The 12,169-nt window shown below is 42.6% G+C and overlaps 1 protein-coding gene across 1 annotated transcript in view; it reads right to left on the reverse strand.

The window, feature by feature from the left end:
* Window positions 1-7,791: 7,791 nt before the first annotated feature.
* Window positions 7,792-12,169, reverse strand: part of LOC117553105 (leucine-rich repeat-containing G-protein coupled receptor 5A-like) — a gene marked incomplete at its 5' end in the record, with an annotated part of 19,570 nt that continues 15,192 nt past the window's right edge. Inside the window, 2 exon segments of the mRNA XM_034226890.1 lie at window positions 7,792-10,236; window positions 11,127-11,278. Of these exon segments, the coding sequence (XP_034082781.1) occupies window positions 9,404-10,236; window positions 11,127-11,278 (985 nt within the window).

A 12,169-nucleotide genomic window follows, 5' to 3' on the forward strand; every position in this document is an offset into this window, starting at 1 on the left:
GTTGCACTATGGTAAATGTAATGGATTGACAAAAGTAATTGTACCAGAAAAAAATGTAGTTATTGCATTACATTACTGTGTGTATTGTAATAGAATACATATAATTATTGCACCAGAACAAATATAGTGTGTAATGTAATTATTGTAAATAAAAAATATGTTTATATTGAAAAATATAGAATGCATGAAAATATCCCACTAGCATACATGTCATTATTGCAGTGCAATACATATCATTGTGCTGTAGTATAAATGCAGATATTGCATTAAAATAAGAATGTCATTATCGTCTTAATTTATTTGACAAGATCCAATATCCCTTTTAGTTTGAAATGTGCCTTTAACTCTAATGAATCTAAACAATGTGCAGTAACATGACTCAGCCTGCAGGGGGAGCTGTTTGAACAGTAATCGTTGAATTCAGTTCAACAACAAGAGTACAAGTTACATAAAGTTAAAGGGATATTAAATGTTAAAGGTCACCTATCATGCTATGTTTAGGTAATAGCAGAGGTCTCAGATATATACAAATATATAAAAACATGTCTATGAAGTGTTTTGCTCCAAACACCAAACAGATCATTCTAGCCATGCCTCATATCCCTCTATTCCACTTCCTGTTTCTAAAGTGCTGATTTGGGGTATAAAGCTTTAAAGAGGAGGGGGCTGAGCTCATGCGGGACCCGACAGCTACTGTCTAAACTAAATGCTGCCGTGATGAAACGCCATATCATGGATTATCAAGGATTCTCTCTGAAACAGTTTGGAGCTCAAAGGCTTTCTCTCTTTCCGGTTATACCACAAGGTGAGTTCCTTTCTACTTCCTGCTTCTTCACACACATGCTCTCCAGTACAGGTTAGCTCTGAGTGTTAGCGATGCTAATGTGAACACCGACCATATTACGTCCAAAACAGTCGGGCATTGTTTCTGATAGCAACGTTTCTGATTGGGCCGTGGGTCCACATTTCAGATATTACGTCATATCGGACGCAGATCTGGATCAGCTCCGTTGTTCCCCGTTTTTAGAGATTTGGGTACGGAGGAAAAGAGAGAGGGTTTTATTTTCTGACGCTGCGTGAGTTCCCTGACACACCGGGGACGCACCGGGGACACATGGTGATGTAGAGAAGACATCAACAAGTGCATTTTGCACGATAGGTCCCCTTTAAATAAAGTATCAAAGTAAACGTTTTTTCGTTTTTTTACCAAGAGTCATTTTAGTTGAAACGAGTTTAAAACGAGTTAATTCTCAATCTGTCCAGCAGGGGGAGCTACAGGATGGTTTAAAAAAACTCTTCTTCATGTCCTCAGTCGCCCTCAGGTGAGGGACCATCAACCAGGAAATACAATTATACATTTAGAAAGAAAAAACAGTGTCTTTACGTTACATGTTATTTGTTAACATCTATTGGTTTTCTTTTTTGGACAAAAGCATCTGTTTTCTTTCTATTCGGTCATCAAGTGTCTATTTGTTGCTGCTTTACGTCTGCTCTCAGCCTTTTCTGTCCTCTCTCGTATCTCTGATTGTTTCGCAGCTTACGTGATTGTTCTGCATTTCTTACGGCTCGGTTAAATGAAGACGCAAATAACTCACAATTAGAGTAAGAGGTTTGAAATGAAACTCCGTGGACTTGTTGGCAGGAGATTAAAGCGAGCGGCCATCTTTACTCATGACTTTATCCTCCAACAAAAGAAAACTGAGATAAAGAACCCGGACCACAGGAATGTCATTTAGCTCGGCCTGAAGGAGGCCATATTAAAACAGCTTGTGTAATTATTGATTTATTGAAACTCGTACATTTCTAACAATTTTCGAGGACTTTCTTGGAAGGAGTTTCGTAACGTGATGCTAATTAAAAACCACAAACATCGGACGACGTGTTTCAACTGTTGTTTTCCAGATGATGAATTTACTTCAAAGAAACTAAAAGGAGACGGAAATTAACCGAATAGCAAACACGTGTTTCTACTCTAATTTCTGTGGATTTAAAAAAAATAAAAACAGAACCATTCAGACGACAAACAAATGAAGACAATCTGTTTCATTGCATTCTTTTAAATATTGTGACATTTTTTCTACAAGAATATATTATTTTTTCACCATGATGCTCAACTTTACTCAATTATCTGCCTTAAAATAATATATATTTGTTTTTCAAATAGTATTAGTGGGGGAAACTTCTGAAGCAATTGGAGTCAGGACTCAGAGAGACACGAGGAGAGCTGGAGCTTTGATGGAGTCAGGACTCAGAGAGACACGAGGAGAGTTGGAGCTTTGATGGAGTCAGGACTCAGAGAGACACGAGGAGAGCTGGAGCTCTGATGGAGTCAGGACTCAGAGAGACACGAGGAGAGCTGGAGCTCTGATGGAGTCAGGACTCAGAGACACGAGGAGAGCTGGAGCTTTGATGGAGTCAGGACTCAGAGAGAGACGAGGAGAGTTGGAGCTCTGATGGAGTCAGGACTCAGAGAGACGAGGAGAGCTGGAGCTTTGATGGAGTCAGGACTCAGAGAGACACGAGGAGAGCTGGAGCTCTGATGGAGTCAGGACTCAGAGAGACACGAGGAGAGCTGGAGCTCTGATGGAGTCAGGACTCAGAGAGACACGAGGAGAGCTGGAGCTCTGATGGAGTCAGGACTCAGAGAGACACGAGGAGAGCTGGAGCTTTGATGGAGTCAGGACTCAGAGAGACACGAGGAGAGCTGGAGCTCTGATGGAGTCAGGACTCAGAGACACGAGGAGAGCTGGAGCTTTGATGGAGTCAGGACTCAGAGAGACACAAGGAGAGTTGGAGCTCTGATGGAGTCAGGACTCAGAGAGACACGAGGAGAGCTGGAGCTTTGATGGAGTCAGGACTCAGAGAGACACGAGGGAGAGTTGGAGCTCTGATGGAGTCAGGACTCAGAGACACGAGGAGAGCTGGAGCTCTGATGGAGTCAGGACTCAGAGAGACACGAGGAGAGCTGGAGCTCTGATGGAGTCAGGACTCAGAGACACGAGGAGAGCTGGAGCTCTGATGGAGTCAGGACTCAGAGAGACACGAGGAGAGTTGGAGCTCTGATGGAGTCAGGACTCAGAGAGACACGAGGAGAGCTGGAGCTTTGATGGAGTCAGGACCTCAGAGACACGAGGAGAGCTGGAGCTCTGATGGAGTCAGGACTCAGAGAGACACGAGGAGAGCTGGAGCTTTGATGGAGTCAGGACTCAGAGAGACACGAGGAGAGCTGGAGCTTTGATGGAGTCAGGACTCAGAGAGACACGAGGAGAGTTGGAGCTCTGATGGAGTCAGGACTCAGAGAGACACGAGGAGAGCTGGAGCTCTGATGGAGTCAGGACTCAGAGAGACACGAGGAGAGCTGGAGCTTTGATGGAGTCAGGACTCAGAGAGACACGAGGAGAGTTGGAGCTCTGATGGAGTCAGGACTCAGAGAGACACGAGGAGGAGCTGGAGCTCTGATGGAGTCAGGACTCAGAGAGACACGAGGAGAGCTGGAGCTTTGATGGAGTCAGGACTCAGAGACACGAGGAGAGCTGGAGCTTTGATGGAGTCAGGACTCAGAGAGACACGAGGAGAGCTGGAGCTCTGATGGAGTCAGGACTCAGAGACATGAGGAGAGCTGGAGCTTTGATGGAGTCAGGACTCAGAGAGACACGAGGAGAGCTGGAGCTTTGATGGAGTCAGGACTCAGAGAGACACGAGGAGAGCTGGAGCTCTGATGGAGTCAGGACTCAGAGACACGAGGAGAGCTGGAGCTCTGATGGAGTCAGGACTCAGAGAGACACGAGGAGAGTTGGAGCTTTGATGGAGTCAGGACTCAGAGAGACACGAGGAGAGCTGGAGCTCTGATGGAGTCAGGACTCAGAGAGACACGAGGAGAGCTGGAGCTCTGATGGAGTCAGGACTCAGAGACACGAGGAGAGCTGGAGCTCTGATGGAGTCAGGACTCAGAGACACACGAGGAGAGCTGGAGCTTTGATGGAGTCAGGACTCAGAGATACACGAGGAGAGCTGGAGCTCTGATGGAGTCAGGACTCAGAGACACAAGGAGAGCTGGAGCTTTGATGGAGTCAGGAGTCAGAGACACGAGGAGAGCTGGAGCTTTGATGGAGTCAGGACTCAGAGAGACACGAGGAGAGCTGGAGCTCTGATGGAGTCAGGACTCAGAGACACGAGGAGAGCTGGAGCTCTGATATCAAACACTGACGGTTTATTTTGAGCTTCGGCCGGAGAATTCACACGACATGTCACGGGCCACGATCTGACCACACGGTAGAGATGCCAAATCAGTTCTGCAGAGCCCTCCTGTAGCTCCAGGTTTTAACTAGTTCAGAGTGTAATAATCAACATTCCTCAATAGAGAGACTAAACAGCTGAGGACACTGAATCACAGTTGTTGTCTTTTATGGCTCGGCGTCATCTCCACCCGGAGAAGGATGTGTTCCAGGTGTCCCACAACAATAACTATCTCTGACCGAGAGCTGCCCGCTCACAAACTGGTAGCAACAACAACTTGCTAGGCTAGCCCCTCCTTCAGGGAGATAGCGGCTGCTCATCTGCGTCAGAGGGCGAGAGGTAACGTGTATACAGAATTATTCCCTGACAATATTTAATTTACAACTCGATATATATTTTTTTACAAATATTACAAATTATGTTAATGTTATTTTCCCCACACGTATCATATGTATTTTTCCCCAATGTTTTAACTGTACTCGACTTTATTCCTTCAAATATTATGATATTTTTATTTTCGAATATTACGACTTTATCTCAAATTCTAACAATTCTTTTATTTTTGTATTTTCTTCTTTTAAAAATAGAAATATGACCCATTTCTTTCCTCCATTTTGGGGCTCCTTTTCCTCTCAAAGAGTGTAACTTTATGCTTCTATATTTCTTTGAAATGTTGACAAAATATACAGACTTTTTATCTCCAAATATAACGATACTATTCCTTTTTACCATTGACATGCACTAAAACATATAAAACACACTACAGGAGAGGGAAAACAGAAAGGGCCTCTTTAATGCGTCATATTTTGAGGATATTGGTGCATTTGTTGTCACCTCCGCTAACAGTGACTCAGCTCAAAGTGACTCAGCGCTCTTCATTGCTTGTTATGGATAATTGTGAGATTGTTTTAAACTCAGTGACTCACCTCGGCTTCATTTGGTTTTCCGTTGGTGTCACAAAACAGTTGAAAGCGCACGTCAGGAAGCAGGATATTAACACCAGCAATGAGTCACTGTTACAACTTTAAAGTAATTAAAGGAGTCTGTTAACTTTCTCCACACTGACTCATCGATGAGGGAAACACCTGAAGCTGGTTCATCCTCAGCGTCTGCACAGGTTGGTTTAATTCATCAGAACAAGTTTAATTAACAACACATGGATATAACTCCTGTGTTCACAAACTGACTGAGGTTATAGTAATATAAGCGAAATGTACTGAAAGTAAATTAAAAGTATCAGTGAACCTAGTGTTTTACTCTCAGGTGTTTTTTGGGGAGATTTAACACATTTTTCGTATTCTTCTCATATATTTTAACAGTTGTTTGACTTCCTCTTTGATCCTCTCTAGGAAACACTCAATTAAAGTGAAATTGTGTGAATGAGTCAGAGTCGGATGCTCGATTCTGATCCTTAGAAAACGTTTTATCTGCTGATGTGGATCGATGAACTCTTCATGCCGCTGCGAGTTATTGTTTAATCGTTTAAACCAGGGGTGTCAAACTCAATTTCATCGCGGGCCACATTCGCATATAGGTTGCACTCAAAGGGCCGGTTGTAACTATATAAATATATATTATATATATATAAAATAATGTATTATATTACATTATTGCCTCTGAATTGGATTATTATCGGATAGGATAATAACTTAGTAATTAACTACGTCTGGAAGCAGAAGTCCAGGACAAATAATTGATAGTCTCTTCAGTGTGCATGTCACAAAACGAGATGCATTGTGGGACATGTAGTTTATGGGCAAATCTGCTTCTGTAAAGTTGCATGTAACCGTATAATAAACGTATTATATTCTTTGCAAGCTCTTGCAGGGCCGGATAAAAATGAAGTTGCGGGCCGGATTTGGCCCCCGGGCCTTGAGTTTGAGACCCCTGGTTTAAACTCAAAGCATTTCTTTATTTCCTGAATGCGTCACGGCAGCTTCATTCAAACTGATTCATGAATAACAAAACCATAGAAGTCACGTTGCTGGTTTTTAATATATATTTATATAAACGTCACAGACTAAAACTTCCACTCTTTACTTATACACACTAAAAATACTCAAAAAATATTTTACAAAAGTTTACAACACGGAGAGAAAACAGACGATATTTGATTTTCACAAGACATTTTGAAGTGCTGAAAATAAAAAAGAGTGCACCATTTAAATCGACACACACACAGCGGACATTCAAAAAGTCACTGCGTTTAAAAAATATATTTTTTATAGCTGTCGGCAAACATTGGGAGATGTACGATAACTAGCGTATTTGTACGATCTTTTATCCCTCTGTATCAATAATGCCCAAAACAAATGCGATACATTTTACGATAAACATCTGTTTTGTAGAATTACACGTTAACCGCTATTATTCTCGTAGGTATTTCCTGAAATACGATAGTTCTGTAAAAAAAAAACGGGTCACGGTAATTTCGTTTTTCGGATTTACTTTTACGATATCTTTAACAATTAATAATTTGATGTCCTGGTTTAAATTCCCACTTGGCAAAGTTAACATGTTTTTCACAATTACAATTTACTTTTGTTTGTCCTACCATATCGACGTTAAAATAAAAATAAAAATCGTATTTCTCAAAGTCCTTTTTTCCGTTGCTTTCAACCATGTTTCCTCATTGAATAGAGCTAGCTCAGTTAGCATGGTTTAGCGTTAAGTATTGTAAATTAAGTAATGTATGCAAAAATGAGGGAAACCATCAATGAAAGCTAGCTAGTAAGTGACTTTTTTTGTGTAATACTCGTGTATTAAATGTTCGTCCAACATGTTCACGAAGAATTTCCCGAATCTTCACACTCATGCGGTATTAAAACTTTGACATGTTTACATTTAGTAACAAAACAACAATTAATACACATTTCTGGGCTACATCACAATCTTACAAACATTTACACCAAGGCACTTCATGCGGATCAGAAAGCTAGCTAATATTTTAAGAGTAAACCCATTAACCACAATCTCGACTGCAGTTAAGACGTTTTTTTTATCCAGTATTTATGTTACCAGTGTAAATAAAATGTAATAAAAACATATCTGGATTTAATCTGAAAAAGAGACATCTGAAAGTGTAAATGTAAGTACGTTCTCACAGTCTACACAATAGGAAAATAGGATTGTCACAGTAGCTCGTATTTACAATATGTACACTCATTTACCACACACACACACACACACACACACACACACACACACACACACACACACACACACACACACACACACACACACACACACACACACACACACACACACACACACACACACACACACACACACACACACACACACACACACACACACACACACACACACACACATATACATCACTTCAGGGGACATTACATTGACTTTCATGCATTTCCTGGAGACTTATCCTAACCTTAACCATAACCAACACATGCCTAACCCTAACCCTAGACCCTAAACCTAACCAAGTCTTCACCCTAAAATTAATGATTCCCCTTATGGGGACCTCCATTATGTCCCCATAAGGGAGGCGAGTCCCCACACGTGACTGTGTAAACAGATTTAGGTCCCCACAAGTATAGTAATGCTAGACCACACACACACACACACACACACACACACACACACACACACACACACACACACACACACATTTATAAAGGATCTTTTTTCATCCAGTGAACGTTTTTGTGCAACTAAACATACAAAAATCCTGGTATTTACTAAATCTTTTTGGTCATCAAACATCAAAACTGTGCATCACAGTGTGTTTAGCTGCATGGATGGTCAATACCGACACAAGTATACATTTTAAGTATAATTTCAGCTGTAGCGCTAACAGATATGTATTTTACCGAATTACTACGGGGGACGAAATGACTTGGATCGTTTTTTTACCTATCAACACTAAAACACGACATTCTTAGCTTATTTTGACGATTTTTAAACTTTTTAAAACTCATCATAAAAGCACAGATACAGTTTTAAATGCGTGGTTAACATTGTGAATTAAAACCTAATTAGTTGGTTAGCTTTATTAAAGGATTGCGGGTTGGGTTAATATAGATATTTGTGTTACGTAAATTAAGTTACGATACGAAATCACAACATACAGACAAGTATAAAAACGTGTTAGCGTTGTGAATTCAAACAAAACTACTTGGTTAGCTTTAGTAAAATACTTTGGGTTAATATAATTTTATACGTACATTTTTAGTTTTTCTCACATTTATCGGACAATATTCGTATATCGGTAAACATTAAAAAAAAACTAACATCAATTTACAAAAATGTTGCAGATATGAATCATTATTTTTCAGGACATTTGACGCTTTACACGTTCCAATAATTAGCGATATCAGACTGTGGCAGGACAGGAGGTACGCGTGTATAATAATGAACAATGAATTGCTTGTTTCGGTATTTTAATGAGATATTGTCCTCGAAGTTTTAACGTTATAAATAATTACAGAAAATATATATTTTGAGGAACCAGTAGAGTTTTTTCTTTTGCTGAACATGAGCTGATTCCTGTTGTTCAGTTTACGGTTTGTGGGGGGGTCAACTCTGACGAAACTCACACAGACGCTGCAGTTTTCACACACACTCACAAAAACACATTAGCTGTAGACTGACCCACACACACACACACACACTCACACACACACACACACACACACACACACACACACACACACACACACACACACACACACACACACACACACACACACACACACACACACACACACACACACACACACACTCGACAGCATTTGGTAGAACATTTGGTAACACAATGCTGTAAATGGTGTCAAATTTCAAAATATAAGCTGCTGGCTGCTCATTAAGTATGTTTGTTTGTGAACATGTGTGTGTGTGTGTGTGTGTGTGTGTGTGTGTGTGTGTGTGTGTGTGTGTGTGTTCTGGCTTGAAGAAATAGGATTATTTTTAAAGTATCATTCATTTTTTTAAAGGTTAAATTGTATTTTTTCGCTTTACTGGTTCTCTGCTACATTTGCTACAACACGGTCCTGTTGGTCTGCAGTGTATTGGTGTGTGTGTGTGTGTGTGTGTGTGTGTGTGTTGTCCAATAGGAAGTCTTTGGCTGTAGTCGAACGGTTAGAAGCCTTCTCGATGACCCAGAAGGATCTAAGATCGCTTCTTTAACTGTGTTTCATTCAGTCTATTGAAGCGGAATAACAAACGCCTCTGAACGCTTTTCACTCCTTCCTGTTTCCTCCTCTTCCTCTTCCTCTTCCTCCCTCGTTCCTCCGACCGCCACCAGCGCCTGCGTCGAGTCGCACGACTGTTTCTCCGCGTCTTCATCGTTGTCGTTGTACGTGGAATCCAACATGGCCACCGTCCTCCTCCTTCCTCCTCTTCCTCTGCAGAGTCTCAGCAGTGCGGCCAAGTCGTGTCTCGCCGCCACGTTGAAGAGGAGGAAAAGAAGCGGGTTTACGCAGGAAGGAAGCGGCGCCACGAGAAGAATCAACGCTTTCACCGCTTCTGGATTGGCAACGGGAAGACGGAGCAACGAGGAAAACGAGAGGAAGGCGACAGGGAGGAAGAGGAGGCAGTCCGAAAAAAGCAGCCATGCGACATGTCGAGTAAACGATGCTTCTTCTTCTTCTTCTTCTTCTTCTTCTTCTTCTTCTTCTTCTTCTTCTTCTTCTTCTTCTTCTTCTTCTTCTTCTTCTTCTTCTTCTTTTTCTTCTTCTTCTTCTTCTTTTTCTTCTTCTTCTGTGGTGGTGGTGGTGGTTTGTGGAGTTTTCTCCGGGCGGCAGTAGAGACGAGTGTAAGCGAGCGTCATGAGGAGGAAACACAACGAGTCCAGGAGCACCAGGGAGACGGAGAACACCAGGGAGGAAAAGGAGGAAGAGGAGGAAGAGGAGGGAAGAGGAAGGCAGAGAGAGGAAGTACTGTGACCGACCACCAGGGGGGGGAGAGTGACGAAGAGTCCAAACAGGAAGCAGGAACAGATGGAGAGACGGAGGGTGAGCGGTGGCGAAAAGCGACCTGTAGAGAGGAAGGAGAAATATTAAACAATACCGTATTTTATTCATTTTGATCGTACACGTCTTTTTGCTGCTGCAACGCAAACATTTCCCAAATTGGAATCAATAAAGTATTTCTTATCTTATCGTATGCTTTTCTCTGACTGCTTACAGACGGTCTTTTTGGGCTCGCCATCTTCTCACATTAGACTCAGTAACACCATATTTCTTCGCTGCTCGACAGTTGTTTGATGACTCTGCTTCGTTGATCACCATTGTCTTAAAATTGGCATCGTAACTTCGCCTCTCTTGTTTATTAACTTGCTACGTCGCCAATATTTTCAAAGTTCCCACTATTCCCTAGTTCATCTCAAACCACAGTATTCCTAGAGTCCCCACAACTCCCTAATGTCCAACTATTCTTAGAGACCCAATATTCAGTGCCGATTCTAGAGTCGGTGGGGGCCCGAGGCAAACATTCACTGGGGGCCCCTCGAACCAGTTCCCCCCCCCCGAGCGGAGCAAGGCAACAAAACTTAAGATAATAAGCAGCATTTTATGGCGCGCTGTGCATGGGGCCGCCTTGAGGGGGTTTCCCGACATGTCGTTGCAGTTAATTAAAGGGTGTTTCATGTTGTCGTTGCTGTGGACCTTCTTAATATACCTTCTTTGGGGGCCCCCTTCTGGTCCGGGGCCCCCAAAGCAGTTGCCTGCCATGCCTGTCCGCAAGCGGCGGCCCTGCCAATATTCCCGCGTACACACACTGCAGTACTCGTGAAGTCCCCACAATATACACAGTATTCCCAGAGTCTCTATAACCATTAGTTTCAAAGGATTCCTGTCTTATATTCGGGTCAATACGGTAATGTAACTAAATGATCTCTTTGGTGAATGTGTGTGTGTTTTCCTCACCGTTGTGTCCGTCAGGTTTGTTTCGGGATGAGGCGGCCGTGCAGCGCTCCAGAGCTGCGACAGTGAGCAGGAAGAGTCCGGTCTGAGAGGCGAACACACACAGGAAACCACTGAGGCGACACAGGAAGCTGCTCTCCCAGCGCGCTCCGTACCTGAAGCACAGAGAACAGGAACTCTTATTTATTGTGAAAATCCGTTTTTTTATGGAGTTAGAGTTTGTCTTTTTGGGGGGATTTTCTCAAGAGTCCCCACTATTCCAAGAGACAAAGAAGGGAACGTTTACACATTTTAACTTCGAAAGGCCACTTAAAAAGAGCAGTTTTACCTGAGTCCCCAAAAATTCCCATAGTCGCCAATATTCAAAAAGTTCCAAAAAGTTCCAATATTCCAAAAGTTCCAATATTCCAAAAGTTCCAAAAAAGTTCCAATATTCCAAAAGTTCCAAATATTCCCAGAGTCCTTACTATTCCATGATTCCCCACTGTTCTAAGAGGTCCCACTATTCCCAGATCTCCACTATTCCCAGAGTCCATCTCAAACCGCAGTATTCCCGGAGTCTTCAATATTCCATGTGCCTCCACTATTCTAAGAGTCGTCAATATTCCCAGAGTTCCCAATATTCCCAGAGTTCCCACTGTTCCCAGAGTCCATCTCAAACCACAGTATTCCCAGCGTTCCCAATATTCCCAGAGTTCCCTATATTCCCAGAGTTCCCCACTATTCCCAAGGTACCTGCTATTCCCAGAGTTCCCAGAGTCCCCACAATTCCTAGAGTCCCCAATATTCCCAGAGTCCCCACAATTCCTAGAGTCCCCAATATTCCCAGAGTCCCCACTATTCCTAGAGTCCCCAATATTCCCAGAGTCCCCACTATTCCCAGAGTCCCCACAATTCCTAGAGTCCCCAATATTCCCAGAGTCCCCACAATTCCTAGAGTCCCCACTATTCCCAGAGTCCCCACTATTCCTAGAGTCCCCAATATTCCCAGCGTTCCCAATATTCCCAGAGTTCCCTATATTCCCAGAGTTCCCACTATTCCCAAG

The sequence above is a fragment of the Gymnodraco acuticeps genome, unplaced genomic scaffold (assembly GCF_902827175.1).
Source record: "Gymnodraco acuticeps unplaced genomic scaffold, fGymAcu1.1, whole genome shotgun sequence".
NCBI classification, from domain to species: domain Eukaryota; kingdom Metazoa; phylum Chordata; class Actinopteri; order Perciformes; family Bathydraconidae; genus Gymnodraco; species Gymnodraco acuticeps.